The sequence below is a fragment of the Coregonus lavaretus genome (genome assembly GCF_964263955.1).
Source record: "Coregonus lavaretus genome assembly, contig: HAP1_SCAFFOLD_204, whole genome shotgun sequence".
NCBI lineage: Eukaryota > Metazoa > Chordata > Actinopteri > Salmoniformes > Salmonidae > Coregonus > Coregonus lavaretus.
The window spans coordinates 325,768-343,277 of record NW_028163741.1 but is presented as its reverse complement, the minus strand read 5'-3'; the positions used below and the strand labels follow the sequence as shown (position 1 = coordinate 343,277).

The following is a 17,510-nucleotide window of genomic DNA, read 5'->3' as shown; positions in this document are numbered from 1 at the left end:
AACTGGATCAGAACATCTACTGCTTTCTCAGTCAGGCAGGAGAACGCTTCCTGCTGTAGATGAGCAACCCAGAACTGTGTGAGTGTGTTAACCTCAAAAAGCATCTTGCTTCAGTCAGTTTATTCCAGTTCAGAATAAAACATTATACTTGTATTTTAACAGCATCAGTTCCAACCTATACTTGTTTTCAACAATAATTTCTACAGTAAGGTTGCATGATCATGTTTCATCGAACCAGGGGGTCTGTAGTAGTGACGCCTCAAGCACTGAGATGCAGTGCCTTAGATCGCTGCGCCACTCGGGAGCACATATTAACAGGAGCTATTATCCTACAGTACCTAACTATATATACACAACCAGTCAAAGGTTTGGACACACCTACTCATTCCAGAGTTTTTCTTAATTTGTACAATTTTCTACATTGTAGAATAATAGTGAAGACATCAAAACTATGAAATAACACATATGGAATCATGTAGTAACCCAAAAAGTGTTCAACACTCAAAAATATATTTTAGATTTTAAAGATTATTCAAACTAGCCATCCTTTGCCTTGATGACAGCTTTGATCCATATGTGTTATTTCATAGTTTTGATATCTTCACTATTATTCCACAATGTAGAAAATAGTACAAATAAAGTAATTCTCCAATGTATGTACAATAATATAATCCACAGACGTTTGGTACATTAGGGGAGGAGTAGGAGTTTGAAAGCCCTAAAAAGGCACAGCTACCTAGCTAGCTACATGTCTAAACAAAAGGCACAGCTACCTAGCTAGCTACCTAGCTAGCTACATGTCTAAACAAAAGGCACAGCTACCTAGCTAGCTACATGTCTAAACAAAAGGCACAGCTACCTAGCTAGCTACATGTCTAAACAAAAGGCACAGCTACCTAGCTAGCTACATGTCTAAACAAAAGGCACAGCTACCTAGCTAGCTACCTAGCTAGCTACATGTCTAAACAAAAGGCACAGCTACCTAGCTAGCTAGCTACATGTCTAAACAAAAGGCACAGCTACCTAGCTAGCTACATGTCTAAACAAAAGGCACAGCTACCTAGCTAGCTACATGTCTAAACAAAAGGCACAGCTACCTAGCTAGCTACCTAGCTAGCTACATGTCTAAACAAAAGGCACAGCTACCTAGCTAGCTACCTAGCTAGCTACATGTCTAAACAAAAGGCACAGCTACCTAGCTAGCTACATGTCTAAACAAAAGGCACAGCTACCTAGCTAGCTACATGTCTAAACAAAAGGCACAGCTACCTAGCTAGCTACCTAGCTAGCTACATGTCTAAACAAAAGGCACAGCTACCTAGCTAGCTACCTAGCTAGCTACATGTCTAAACAAAAGGCACAGCTACCTAGCTAGCTACCTAGCTAGCTACATGTCTAAACAAAAGGCACAGCTACCTAGCTAGCTACATGTCTAAACAAAAGGCACAGCTACCTAGCTAGCTACATGTCTAAACAAAAGGCACAGCTACCTAGCTAGCTACATGTCTAAACAAAAGGCACAGCTACCCAGCTAGCTACATGTCTAAACAAAAGGCACAGCTACCTAGCTAGCTACATGTCTAAACACAAGACTCCACTTCGGCCGGATTATTACATGAACCATCAAATTAGCCAGGTGTGTCTGGGGGTGTGGCCAGGTGTGTCTGGGGGTGTGGCCAGGTGGGTCTGGGGGTGTGTCTATTGTTAGCCAGGTGTGTCTATTGTATGTGTACATGTCTAGTCAACAGTGACCCTTCCACTTAGCTAGATGTGGCTTGGTTATAGCATTTCCATCACATGACCCATCAATTTAGACAACTGTGTCGGGTAAGCATCATCTAATAATGATAAAATATTTATAAAATATTTTTACCTGGACACTTTCTGTTTTTGATATTGCTACTATGCAAATATGCAAGTAACCATTTCACGGTACTGTTTACACCTTCTGTATCCTGTGCATGTGACAAATACACTTAGATTTTATTTGATATAGCGTGTGTTTACCACATGGCCTCACATGTGATTCTTTAAAGAGATGGGTGGGGCTAAGGCTTAAGAGGGTGTGAACGATGCTGAATGGGTGTAGACAAAGAAGAGCTCTCCGGGTGGGTGTACCAAAACATTCAAGGGCCATTTTCTAAAAAGTGGGGTTACAAGTTTATCAACATTCAACGGAGAATTACTTTCCCGTTGTTCCTCAACTGCAGTGTACGAAATACAATTGTCTAGTTCTGAGTCTCTACTTTTATCCAATGTAAAAAACACAATTTCAAATTTTGCAACATAAGACCGAATCAAGGCAGTCGGTCATGTTTTCATTAAATAAACATAAATCACTATCTTAGAAAAAGCCCAATAAAAATCTGTACAAGGTAAAGAAGAACATTAAATGTCTGAACTTAAGCAGGAATATGATATTTTACTTTTTGAAGAGAGTCAACAACTACAGGTTAATAAACTCAAACTACTTGAAGGCAAATAAACCTGGTAAACACCTCACAAAACAAATACACACCAAACCAGTTATAATTTTAAAAGATAAGGATGAAAATGCTTTAATTAGAAACAACAACGTGACTAATTACCATTTTAAACGTTTCTAGGAAAATCTATATAAATCAGAATTAAACAACAGTTGGACTGATCCTACAGCCTTCTTAGACTGAACAACCCCTGAAGCAATTATCAGCAGACAAAAAATAATCACTAAAAACAGAGATCACCCCAAAATAAATATTAGACACTAGTAAAACTCTGACAGGGAGAAAAGCATCGGGAATGGACAGATTTCTGATTTGGTATTTATTATCCGCTGCAAAAGCATCAGCTACTCTTCCTGGGGTCCACATCAAACATGACATAATACATAGTACAGAACATTATTAGTCAAGGACTGAAATGCATACATTTTAAACGTCACACAGCCTACATATCTGTACATACACGCAATATCTAGGTCTAATACATAGTACAGTGGAAATTACAATATATAAAATGGCTGTGTTTCTTCATAGTCCCCTTTGTGCAGTAAGGAGTTCTTTTATCAGGTTTTTTAATCTGGTTTTATTGCTAGCTTGAGTTAACTGGGGTGGCAGAGAGTTCCATGTAGTCATGGCTCTATTTAATACTGTGTGTTTCCCAGCCTTTGTTCTGGACCTGGGGACTGTGAAGAGACCTCTGGTTGCATGTCTTGTGTTGTACCGATGAGTGTATGAACTGTGTGCCAACTTCTTGAACAGACAGTTCGGTACCTTCAACACATCAATATCTTGCACAAAGACCGAAAGTGATGCAGTAAATCTCTCCTCAACTTTGAGCCAGGAGAGATTGACATGCATGTTACTGACACTGTCCCTCTTTTGACCACACAGCTGGGCAGCAGTCCAGGTGCAACAAAACTAGGGTCTGTAGGACCTGTCTGGTCGACTGAGATGTCAAGAAGGCAGAGCAACGCCATGACAGACCTCTTCCCATTTTAGAAACCATTGAGTCTAAATGATTTGACCATGACAGCTTGCTATCTAGGGTTACACCCATCAGTTTAGTCTCCTCAACTTGCTCAATTGACACAGTATTCAACAATAAATCTAAATGAGGTTTAGCGTTGAGTGAGTGATTTGTCCCAAATATTATGCTTTTTGTTTTTGAGGTATTTAGCACCAGCTTATTGCTAGTTACCCATTCTAAAACTGGCTGGAGCTCTATGTTAAGGGTGTCAGTTATTTATTTTACTGTTGCAGCCAACGTGTATACTGTTGAGTTGTCAGTGTACATAGACACACAGGCTTTATTCAAGGTCAGTGGAAACACAGAAAACAATAATGGCCCTAGCCGGCTACCCTGCGGTACACCAAACTCAATTGAATTTGCATGAGAGAGGCTTCCATTAACGAAAACCCTCTGTGTTCTATTAGATAGGTAACTCTCAATAAACCCTCTGTTCTATTAGATAGGTAACTCTCAATAAACCCTCTGTTCTATTAGATAGGTAACTCTCAATAAACCCTCTGTTCTATTAGATAGGTAACTCTCAATAAACCCTCTGTTCTATTAGATAGGTAACTCTCAATAAACCCTCTGTTCTATTAGATAGGTAACTCTCAATAAACCCTCTGTTCTATTAGATAGGTAACTCTCAATAAACCCTCTGTTCTATTAGATAGGTAACTCTCAATAAACCCTCTGTTCTATTAGATAGGTAACTCTCAATAAACCCTCTGTTCTATTAGATAGGTAACTCTCAATAAACCCTCTGTTCTATTAGATAGGTAACTCTCTATAAACCCTCTGTTCTATTAGATAGGTAACTCTCAATAAACCCTCTGTTCTATTAGATAGGTAACTCTCAATAAACCCTCTGTTCTATTAGATAGGTAACTCTCAATAAACCCTCTGTTCTATTAGATAGGTAACTCTCAATAAACCCTCTGTTCTATTAGATAGGTAACTCTCAATAAACCCTCTGTTCTATTAGATAGGTAACTCTCAATAAACCATCTGTGTTCTATTAGATAGGTAACTCTCTATAAACCCTCTGTTCTATTAGATAGGTAACTCTCAATAAACCCTCTGTGTTCTATTAGATAGGTAACTCTCAATAAACCCTCTGTTCTATTAGATAGGTAACTCTCAATAAACCCTCTGTGTTCTATTAGATAGGTAACTCTCAATAAACCCTATGTTCTATTAGATAGGTAACTCTCAATAAACCCTCTGTGTTCTATTAGATAGGTAACTCTCAATAAACCCTCTGTTCTATTAGATAGGTAACTCTCAATAAACCCTCTGTGTTCTATTAGATAGGTAACTCTCAATAAACCCTCTGTTCTATTAGATAGGTAACTCTCTATAAACCCTCTGTTCTATTAGATAGGTAACTCTCTATAAACCCTCTGTTCTATTAGATAGGTAACTCTCAATAAACCCTCTGTTCTATTAGATAGGTAACTCTCAATAAACCCTCTGTTCTATTAGATAGGTAACTCTCTATAAACCCTCTGTTCTATTAGATAGGTAACTCTCAATAAACCCTCTGTTCTATTAGATAGGTAACTCTCAATAAACCCTCTGTTCTATTAGATAGGTAACTCTCAATAAACCCTCTGTTCTATTAGATAGGTAACTCTCAATAAACCCTCTGTTCTATTAGATAGGTAACTCTCAATAAACCCTCTGTTCTATTAGATAGGTAACTCTCTATCTATAATAAAGCAGAGGATGCAAATCCATTACACTTAAGTTCTTCAGCAATAGGTTATGATCAATGACATCAAAAGCTACGCTGAAGTCTAACAGAACAGCTCCCACAATCGTCTTACTATCAATGTAAAAAAAAAAAAATGTATTAACCCACCCCCCCACCCCCGACAATAATAGTAGAGAGAATGATTTATTTCAGCTTTTATTTCTTTCATCACATTCCCAGTGGGTCAGAAGTTTGCATACACTCAATTAGTATTTGGTAGCATTGCCTTTAAATTGTTTAACTTGGGTCAAATGTTTCGGGTAGCCTTCCACAAGCTTCCCACAATAAGTTGGGTGAATTTTGGCCCATTCCTCCTGACAGAGCTGGTGTAACTGAGTCAGGTTTGTAGGCCTCCTTGCTCGCACACGCACTTTCAGTTCTGCCCACACATGTTCTATAGGATTGAGGTCAGTGCTTTGTGATGGCCACTCCAATACTTTGACTTTGTTGTCCTTAAGCCATTTTGCCACAACTTTGGAAGTATGCTCGGGGTCATTGTCCATTTGGAAGACCCATTTGCGACCAAGCTTTAACTTCCTGACTGATGTCTTGAGATGTTGCTTCAATATATCCACATACTTTTCCTTCCTCATGATGCCATCTATTTTGTGAAGTGCACCAGTCCCTCCTGCAGCAAAGCACCCCCACAGCATGATGCTGCCACCCCTGTGCTTCACGGTTGGGATGGTGTTCTTCGGCTTGCAAGCACCCCCTTTTTCCTCCAAACATAACGATGGTAATTATGGCCAAACAGTTCTATTTTTGTTTAATCAGACCAGAGGACATTTCTCCAGAAAGTACTATCTTTGTGGTCTGGCTTTTTTATGGTGGTTTTGGAGCAGTGGCTTCTTCCTTGCTGAGCGGCCTTTCTAGTTATGTCGATATAGGACTCATTTTACTGTGGATATAGATACTTTTGTACCTGTTTCCTCCAGCATCTTCACAAGGTCCTTTGCTGTTGTTCTGGGATTGATTTGCACTTTTCGCACCAAAGTACGTTCATCTCTAGGAGACAGAACGCGTCTCCTTCCTGAGCGGTATGACGGCTGCATGGTCCCATGGTGTTTATACTTGCGTACTATTGTTTGTACAGATGAACTTGGTACCTTCAGGCATTTGAAAATTGCTCCAAAGGATGAACCAGACTTGTGGAGGTCTACAATAATTTTTCTGAGGTCTTGGCTGATTTCTTTTGATTTTCCCATGATGTTAAGCAAAGAGGCACTGAGTTTGAAGGTAGGCCTTGAAATACATCCACAGGTACACCTCCAATTGACTCAAATTATGTCAATTAGCCTATCAGAAGCTTCTAAAGCCATGACATAATTTTCTGGAATTTTACAAGCTGTTTAAAGGCACATTCAACTTAGTGTATGTAAACTTCTGACACACTTGAATTGTGATACAATGAATTATAAGTTTACGGAGCTGTGAGGGGAACGGCACCTCCGTACCTTCAGGCTCTGATCAGTCCCTACACCCAAACGAGGGCATTGCGTTCATCCACCTCTGGCCTGCTGGCCCCCCTACCTCTGCGGAAGCACAGTTCCCGCTAAGCCCAGTCAAAACTGTTCGCTGCTCTGGCACCCCAATGGTGGAACAAGCTCCCTCACAATGCCAGGACAGCGGAGTCACTCACCACCTTCCGGAGACACTTGAAACCCCACCTCTTTAAGGAATACCTGGGATAGGATAAAGTAATCCTTCTACCCCCCCTTACCCCACCCCCCCAAAAAATAAATAAAAATAATAATAAATATATATACATATTGTAAAGTGGTTATCCCACTGGCTATAAGGTGAATGCACCAATTTGTAAGTCGCTCTTGATAAGAGCGTCTGCTAAATGACGTAAATGTAAATGTAAATAATCTGTCTGTAAACAATTGTTGGAAAAATTACTTGTATCATGCACAAAGTAGATGTCCTAACCGACTTGCCAAAACTATAGTTTGTTAACAAGACATTTGTGGAGTGGTTGAAAAACAAGTTTTAATGACTCCAACCTAAGTGTATGTAAACTTTCGACTTCAACTGTACATGGTACTTTTCTATACAGCAATCACACAACAATAATACATTACTGAACATAAACTCTTTAATCCCACCCCTCAGACACTCTCTGACCGATCACCATAGAACACCCTCGTTTGGTTTCCATGTGCCATATATTTTTCAATTGTGCTGTGATGTTTACATGCATTTGAACCTTTCTAATTGCATAGTATCATTATATGAATTATTTACTATCAATTTCTTTCAGTCATTTGTGTCAGTGCTGAGCATGTTGAGTGCCCTTCCCTGTAAGCATTCTCAAAGTCTGTTGTTATTTTTATTTTTTTTGTAAAATAACTTTGTATTTGATCAAATACAATTTTTCCCAAAAGTTTGCTAAGCATCAGTAACAGGCTTATTGGTCAGCTGTTTGAAACATTAAAGGGTGCTCTGCTATTCTTGGGTAGCGGAATGACCTTCGCCTCCCTCCATGTCTGAGGGCACACACCATCTTATAGGCTTAAATTGAAGATGTGGCTGACAGGAGTCACAATGTATTCCGCTACCAACCTCAGCAATTTACCATCCGAAAAGGCTTTCAACCATCTTGAATGGCCTTTTCTATTCAAAATGTTGGAAGCTTTCAGTTTTCCAACTGAAATAATAAATGTAATAAAAATATTTATATAAATGTCCTGAAGCAAAAATATACACCAATAATAAATTATCTGATTAAATTGCTTTAGAAAGGGGGCACAAGACAGGGATGTCCCCTTGCCCCAAACGTAACAGCTATCAGCATTGGTAATCATGAATATCAACTTATAAACTTATTTGCAGATGATCTCCTGATATACCTGACCAATACTGAAAACCCAATGTCCGCCTTGCTATAAATATTTTCAGAAAACTCTAAAATCTCAGGATATAAAATGAATGTGGAAAAAACAGAAATAATGTCAATAGGAAATATATAAATAATAAGTCATTATCTACATTATCAATCCTTTAAGTGGGCCACAACACATATCAAATACTTAGTTTAATAAGTGACAACAAATATATAAAGATAACTTTATCCCATTTACTCAACAACATGAAAGCAGATCTAATTAAATTTTATTTTTATTTTATTTCACCTTTATTTAACCAGGTAAACCAGTTGAGAACAAGTTCTCATTTACAACTGCGACCTGGCCAAGATAAAGCAAAGCAGTGCGATAAAAACAACAACACAGAGTTACATATGGGGTAAAACAAAACAAAAATCAAAAAAATACAACAGAAATACAATTAATATACAGTGTGCAAATTTAGCAAGTTATGGAGGTAAGGCAATAAAATAGGCTATAGTGCAAAATAATTACAATTTAGTATTAACACTGGAATGATGTGCAAGAGATGATGTGCAAATAGAGATACTGGGGTACAGATGAGCAAAATAAATAACAATATAGGGATGAGGTAGTTGGGCGGGCTAATTTCAGATGGGCTGTGTACAGGTGCAGTGATCGGTAAGGTGCTCTGACAACTGATGCTTAAAGTTAGTGAGGGAGATAAGTGTCTCCAGCTTCAGAGATTTTTGCAATTTGTTCCAGTCATTGGCAGCAGAGAACTGGAAGGAATTGCGGCCAAAGGAGGTGTTGGCTTTGGGGATGACCAGTGAGATATACCCGCTGGAGCGCAGACTACGGGTGGGTGTTGCTATGGTGACCAATGAGCTAAGATAAGGCGGGGATTTGCCTAGCAGTGATTTATAGATGGCCTGGAGCCAGTGGGTTTGGCGACGAATATGTAGTGAGGACCAGCCAACAAGAGCGTACAGGTCACAGTGGTGGGTATTATATGGGGCTTTGGAGACAAAACGGATGGCACTGTGATAGACAACATCCAATTTGCTGAGTAGAGTGTTGGAGGCTATTTTGTAAATGACATCGCCGAAGTCAAGGATCGGTAGGATAGTCAGTTTTACGAGGGCATGTTTGGCAGCATGAGTGAAGGAGGCTTTGTTGCGAAATAGGAAACCGATTCTAGATTTAACTTTGGATTGGAGATTCTTAATGTGAGTCTGGAAGGAGAGTTTACAGTCTAACCAGACACCTAGATATTTGTAGTTGTCCACGTACTCTAGGTCAGACCCGTCTAGAGTAGTGATTCTAGTCGGGTGGGCGGGTGCAAGCAGCGTTCGGTTGAAGAGCATGCATTTTGTTTTACTAGTGTTTAAGAGCAGTTGGAGGCTACTGAAGGAGTGTTGTATGGAATTGAAGCTCGTTTGGAGGTTTGTTAACACAGTGTCCAATGAAGGGCCAGATGTATACAAAATGGTGTCGTCTGCGTAGAGGTGGATCTGAGAGTCACCAGCAGCAAGAGCGACGTCATTGATATACACAGAGAAAAGAGTTGGCCCAAGAATTGAACCCTGTGGCACCCCCATAGAGACTGCCATAGGTCCAGACAACAGGCCCTCCGATTTGACACATTGAACTCTATCTGAGAAGTAGTTGGTGAACCAGGCGAGGCAGTCATTTGAGAAACCAAGGCTATTTAGTCTGCCAATAAGAATGCGGTGGTTGACAGAGTCGAAAGCCTTGGCCAGGTCAATGAAAACGGCTGCACAGTACTGTCTATTATCGATCGCGGTTATAATATCATTTAGGACCTTGAGCGTGGCTGAAGTGCACCCATGACCAGCTCGGAAACCGGATTGCATAGCGGAGAAGGTACGGTGGGATTCGAAATGGTTGGTGATCTGTTTGTTGACTTGGCTTTCAAAAACTTTTGAAAGGCAGGGCAGGATGGATATGGGTCTGTAACAGTTTGGAGTCATCCCATAAATATTACTGGTAAAATAAACCTCTTCAGAATGGCATGACTCCCAAAGTTTTTATATTTATTCTTGGTAATACCGAAGACATTCTTTAAAAAGTATACTTGGTCATAACAGACTTTATTTGGGCAAATAAAACTCATAGAATAAAAAGGAAAGTTTTACATCTTCCTCAGTCTGAGGGGTGGTTTTAACCTTCCAGACTTGGAATTGTATCAACTCGCCACCCAAGGCTTTTACTGGCGACATTTGTGACTAGTTTCAGGAAACGAGGCATATGGCGCGCGTCATTACTTCCTACGAGCGCCGTTTGAACTGTGGTTTCCCTGTATTTTATTTACAGGGCATTCGGAAAGTATTCAGACCCCTTCCCTTTTTCCATATTTTGTTACATTACAGCCTTATTCTAAAATAGATTTTTTTTAAAGACATCCTCATTAATCACCCCATAATGACAAAGCAAAAACAGGTTTTTAGTAATTTTTGCAAATGTATAAAAAATTGAAAACACGAATACCTTATTTACATAAGTATTCAGACCCCTTGCTATGACTTATACCATGCTAACATGATATCGGAGTGAGAATGACTAACAAAATCAATGGGGGCCCCTTGGAGGTCAGGGGCCCTGGGTTGGTATTACTACTAACCCTGTCTACCTAACAACCCTACTGACTCCCTCTATCCCCTGTCTCCTCTCCTCCAGACCCCCTAACAACCCTACTGACTCCCTATAACCCCCATCTCCTCTCCTCCAGACCCCCCTACTGACTCCTTCTACCCCCTGTCTCCTCTCCTCCAGACCCCCTAACAACCCTACTGACTCCCTCTAACTCCTGTCTCCTCTCCTCTAGACCCCCCCATAGGAAGCCTCCATGATGGAAGAGGAACAGTGCTACTACAATGAGACCATTGCCTTCTTCTACAACCGCAGTGGAAAGTACCTGGCTACAGAGTGGAATACCGTCAGTAAGCTGGTGATGGGGCTGGGCATCACAGTATGCATCTTCATCATGCTGGCTAACCTGCTGGTCATGGTGGCCATCTACGTCAACCGCCGCTTCCACTTCCCCATTTACTATCTGATGGCCAACTTGGCCGCCGCTGACTTCTTAGCCGGCCTGGCGTACTTCTACCTGATGTTCAACACGGGACCGAACACGCGGCGCCTCACGGTCTCCACGTGGCTGCTCCGACAGGGTCTCATCGACACGTCCCTCACGGCGTCCGTGTGTAACCTCCTCGCCATCGCCATCGAGCGCCACATCACCGTGTTCCGCATGCAGCTGCACACGCGCATGTCCAACCGGCGTGTCTTCGTGGTGATAGTAGTCATCTGGACCATGTCTATCGTCATGGGAGCCATCCCGTCGGTGGGGTGGAACTGTATCTGTGACATCAGCACGTGTTCTAGCATGGCGCCGCTCTACTGTAACTCCTACCTGGTGTTCTGGGCCGTGTTCAACCTGGTCACCTTCCTGGTCATGGTGGTGCTGTACGCTCACATCTTTATGTACGTGAGGCAGAGGACCATGAGGATGAGCAGACACAGCTCCGGACCACGTAGGAACAGAGACACCATGATGAGCCTGCTGAAGACTGTCGTCATCGTATTGGGTAAGAACCTCGACCACCTTCACAACATACACTATATGTTAGATACGGGTACTGGGTAGGTTAAGATTAGGACCACGTAGGAACAGAGACACCATGATGAGCCTGCTGAACACTGTCATCATCCTTACCCTTAACATCCCATAATAACGTAACACAGTATCCCTGTGAGACTGTGGTCAAGAACCTGGGGTAAGGACTAGGGATGTTGTCGTGACCGTATTACCGCCACACCGGCAGTCATCAGTCATGACCGCAGTAAAATTCCATGTGACCGTTGAGTCACGGTGATCTCCTCTTATGCACTCTGGACATGCTTTGGTAGAACCCAACTCGCAAATGATCATCAGGTCCTAATGGCCTGGTACTCAGGGCTCTATTGTCCCTCTCACCATCAGGTCCCTAATGGCCTGGTACTCAGGGCTCTATTGTCCCTCTCACCATCAGGTCCCTAATGGCCTGGTACTCAGGGCTCTATTGTCCCTCTCACCATCAGGTCCCTAATGGCCTGGTACTCAGGGCTCTATTGTCCCTCTCACCATCAGGTCCCTAATGGCCTGGTACTCAGGGCTCTATTGTCCCTCTAACCATCAGGTCCTAATGGCCTGGTACTCAGGGCTCTATTGTCCCTCTCACCATCAGGTCCTAATGGCCTGGTACTCAGGGCTCTATTGTCCCTCTAACCATCAGGTCCTAATGGCCTGGTACTCAGGGCTCTATTGTCCCTCTAACCATCAGGTCCTAATGGCCTGGTACTCAGGGCTCTATTGTCCCTCTAACCATCAGGTCCTAATGGCCTGGTACTCAGGGCTCTATTGTCCCTCTAACCATCAGGTCCTAATGGCCTGGTACTCAGGGCTCTATTGTCCCTCTAACCACTCTGACATCAATGCAGTCGAAAATCACATCAAACACTTATTATCAAAACAGTATTGTGCTTTAAAACTCACTTCACTGTGATTGATCAATTTGAAAAAATAAGTTCAACAACATATTGATTGGAAAACATGGTTGTTGTGGATGTTCTTTCAAAGCCTGGCACAAAGAAATGGCCAGTGCTTTTTAAGGTGATGATTAATACAAAACCCCTACATATTACAGCTTATGTATAGTTATAGGACTATAAATGAGCCCAAGCAACAATTGAATTAACATAGTTACTAACTAAATAAATAAACACTAACTGTAATACTAACTGAGCGTCTGCTAAATGACTAAAATGTAAATAACGATTGTGCCTTTATACAATACATAGCCTACCACATATTACACACATCAGAAAAACATTAAAAAATATACTGATTTAAGATATATTTGGTACATAATTGGTCTAGCCTAAATTAAACAAATTCAGATATAGCCTACAATTATAGTGCATTTGTATTTAACTTTGAATAGCCTAGTAATAGGGCATTGTTTATATTTTCATAATTAATAAGCTGACACATGACCTTTTAGCTACAGAATATCTCACCACCGTGCGTTTCCATCTCCTCCCCTCTCTCCTTCATTCCTTTCTCCAGCACGCAGAGAGATGTGCTGTCAACAGTTGAATGAAATATGTGTCCTTGTGAAAACATGTTACTATTGATGTTCCCAAACAGATTTCACTTGGTTTCCCAAATTAACCACTGGGTAGCTGCAGGAACAGGGTTGGAGAGCCCATTTCATACAGAGTACTGGGTAGCTGGAGGAACAGGGTTGGAGAGACCATGGCATACAGAGTACTGGGTAGCTGGAGGAACAGGGTTGGAGAGCCCATGGCATACAGAGGACTGGGTAGCTGGAGGAACAGGGTTGGAGAGCCCATGGCATACAGAGGACTGGGTAGCTGGAGGAACAGGGTTGGAGAGCCCATGGCATACAGAGTACTGGGTAGCTGGAGGGACAGGGTTGGAGAGCCCATGGCATACAGAGTACTGGGTAGCTGGAGGAACAGGGTTGGAGAGCCTATGGCATACAGAGTACTGGGTAGCTACAGGAACAGGGTTGGAGAGCCCATGGCATACATAGTACTGGGTAGCTGCAGGAACAGGGTTGGAGAGCCCATGGCATACAGAGTACTGGGTAGCTGGAGGAACAGGGTTGGAGAGCCCATGGCATACAGAGTACTGGGTAGCTGGAGGAACAGGGTTGGAGAGCCCATGGCATACAGAGGACTGGGTAGCTGGAGGAACAGGGTTGGAGAGCCCATGGCATACAGAGTACTGGGTAGCTGGAGGAACAGGGTTGGAGAGCCCATGGCATACAGAGTACTGGGTAGCTGGAGGAACAGGGTTGGAGAGCCCATGGCATACAGAGTACTGGGTAGCTGGAGGAACAGGGTTGGAGAGCCCATGGCATACAGAGTACTGGGTAGCTGGAGGAACAGGGTTGGAGAGCCCATGGCACACAGAGTACTGGGTAGCTGCAGGAACAGGGTTGGAGAGCCCATGGCACACAGAGTTTAGACGGAATATCACCTGTTGCGCAACGAAATAACCGGACTAGCCTACCCAACATGATTGAAACGAACTGGCGGGAAGGTGGCCTCCATTCACTATTCGAGTGCATACAGATAACGTATTTTTTCCCCTACCCTGTTCCTGCCCATTGATAGTATAATTTCTAAATCGAAATTATACTGGACAAAAATATAAACACAACATGTAAAGTGTTGGTCCCATGTTTCATGAGCTGAAATAAAAGTTCCATACACACAAAAAACATATTTCGCTCAAATTTAGTGCACCATTTTTTTTACATCCCTCTTAGTGAGCATTTCCCCTTTGCCAAGATAATCCATCCACCTGACAGGTGTGGCATATCAAGAAGCTGATTAAACAGCATGATCATTACACAGTGGCACCTTGTGCTGGGACAATAAAAGGCCACTCTAAAATGTGCAGTTTTGTCACACAACACAATGCCACAGATGTCTCAAGTTTTGAGGGAGTGTGCAATTGGCATGCTGACTGCAGGAATGTCCGCCAGAGCTGTTGCCAGAGAATTGAATGTTCATTTCTCTACCATATGCCAGCTCCAACATCGTTTTAGAGAAGTTAGCAGTACGTCCAACCGGCCTCACAAGCGCAGACCATGTGTATGTTGTTGTGTGGGCGAGCGGTTTGCTGATGTCAACGTTGTGAACAGATAGGATAAAGTAATCCTTCTACCCCCCCCCCTTACCCCCCCCCCCCCCCCCAAAAAAAAATAAAAAAATAAAACTTTGTAAAGTGGTTATCCCACTGGCTATAAGGTGAATGCACCTATTTGTAAGTCACTCTGGATAAGAGCGTCTGCTAAATGACGTAAATGTAACAGAGTGCCCCCTGGTGGCGGTGGGGTTATGGTATGGGCAGGCATAAGCTACGGACAACAAATACAATTGCATTTTGTCAATGGCAATTTGAATGCACAGAGATCCTGAGGCCCATTGTCTTGCCATTCATCTGCCGCCATCATCTCATGTTTCAGCATGATAATGCACGGCCCCCTGTCGAAAGGATCTGTACACAATTCCTGGAAGCTGAAAATGTCCCAGTTCTTCCATGGCCTGCATACTCACCAGACATGTCACCCATTGAGCATGTTTGGGATGCTCTGGATCGACGTGTACGACAGCGTGTTCCAGTTCCCACCAATATCCAGTAACTTCGCTCAGCCATTGAGGAAGAGTGGGACAACATTCCACAGGCCACAATCAATAGCCTGATCAACTCTATGCAAAGGAGATGTGTCACTCTGCATGAGGCAAATGGTGGTCACACCAGATACCGACTGGTTTTGTGATCCACTTCCCTACTTTTTTTAAAGGTATCTGTGACCAACAGATGCATATCTGTATTCCGAGTCATGTGAAATCCATAGATTAGGCCCTAATGAATTTATTTAAGTTGACTGATTTCCTTATATGAACTTTAACACACTCAAATCTTAAAAATGGTTGCATGTTGCGTTTATAGTTTTGTTCAGTGTAATTTTACATATTAGTAAAGACAAGATTACATTTTGAATAGTCTGATGGGTGAAAATATGATCACTTGATGAGAGAACAGCGTCCTGAGGCAAGGAACCAAGCGCAAGCTTTTTAAAATATTTTATTAATTTTTTATATAGTTTCTCAAATCATCAATAGCCTATAGTTACATCATGCAGCCCACATATCTTTTGATTTCTAAGACATTCTAAGGTTTGTATCATTCACAACTAAAGTTGCCAAATACCTCTAAATCTAACTTATAAGACCTGTTTCAAATTATCATTTTTATGCTCAACATAGCCACTTCATATGCGCAATCGTTCCGGAATGGGAAAAATATCCTTTCTATTTTATTCAGCTAAGTTCAGTTATATTCTTCTTACTATAAAATCATGTAATATAAAATAATGGAACAGGATTTATAAGCATATCTTGTCAGCTTAACGAACAACCCTACAGCCTATGGCATGGAGCACAGCCAGATAACATACAGTAGGATCTTGTCAGCTTAACGAACAACCCTACATACAGCCTATGGCATAGAGCACAGCCAGATAACATACAGTAGGCCAACTCATTCTGTTCTTCTGAAATACATTTTCTTCATATTATAATGTTTCTTTAGAAGTGCCTGAAAATAAATCATGGATTTATTGTGATGGTGTGTATTACATTTATATATTAGACATTTTTAAATGTCGATGTTCCAAAGGCGCCCATCAGAGGCGTGTGTGCTGATTGGATGCTTGGAGGCCAGGAGATGCTAAACGTGTTTACGTTAATTAACGGTCAATTACCGTGAGACCGGCAGTCTGTTGCATGACAAGAACTGTCTGATAACATTTCATGACCGCCACAGCCCTAGTAAGGACCTCTACTCACTATATATATATATATACACCTCGCTAAAAACCACCTCACTCCCAATTTCCCCTTCCTCTACTTCGTGGTATTGATTTTAGTCCAGATAATGTATTGTTTGAGTTGTAGATTACACATGTATGCATGTATATCTCAGTGGTTATTGTGGTAGTGATTGTCCAGTTCTATTGGAACGCCTGACACCATAGCAGCCCTGCTGCCAGAATAGTCCCAGTCTCTGCATAATGTCACATTGCTGAAGCACCAGAACCAGTCTTTACGGCAGTACAGGTCATAGGTCATAGCAAAAGCCCAGGCATGAACCCCAGTACAGCAAAGACCAGACCTAGTGCTGCTACAGCAGAGACCTAGTGCTGCTACAGCAGAGACCAGACCTAGTGCTGCTACAGCAGAGACCTAGTGCTGCTACAGCAGAGACCAGACCTAGTGCTGCTACAGCAGAGACCTAGTGCTGCTACAGCAGAGACCTAGTGCTGCTACAGCAGAGACCAGACCTAGTGCTGCTACAGCAGAGACCTAGTGCTGCTACAGCAGAGACCTAGTGCTGCTACAGCAGAGACCAGACCTAGTGCTGCTACAGCAGAGACCAGACCTAGTGCTGCTACAGCAGAGACCTAGTGCTGCTACAGCAGAGACCAGACCTAGTGCTGCTACAGCAGAGACCAGACCTAGTGCTGCTACAGCAGAGACCAGACCTAGTGCTGCTACAGCAGAGACCTAGTGCTGCTACAGCAGAGACCTAGTGCTGCTACAGCAGAGACCAGACCTAGTGCTGCTACAGCAGAGACCTAGTGCTGCTACAGCAGAGACCAGACCTAGTGCTGCTACAGCAGAGACCAGACCTAGTGCTGCTACAGCAGAGACCAGACCTAGTGCTGCTACAGCAGAGACCTAGTGCTGCTACAGCAGATACCAGACCTAGTGCTGCTACAGCAGAGACCAGACCTAGTGCTGCTACAGCAGAGACCAGACCTAGTGCTGCT

General features: G+C 42.4%; 1 protein-coding gene across 1 annotated transcript in view; it reads left to right on the top strand.

The window, feature by feature from the left end:
* Nucleotides 1-17,510, top strand: part of LOC311117812 (lysophosphatidic acid receptor 1-like) — a 73,454-nt gene that overhangs the window by 32,180 nt on the left and 23,764 nt on the right. The window contains exon 2 of the mRNA XM_084192720.1: nucleotides 10,925-11,687. Coding sequence (XP_084048846.1) covers nucleotides 10,946-11,687 — 742 coding nt within the window. The 5' untranslated portion in view covers nucleotides 10,925-10,945. The remainder of the gene's footprint in view (nucleotides 1-10,924; nucleotides 11,688-17,510) is intronic.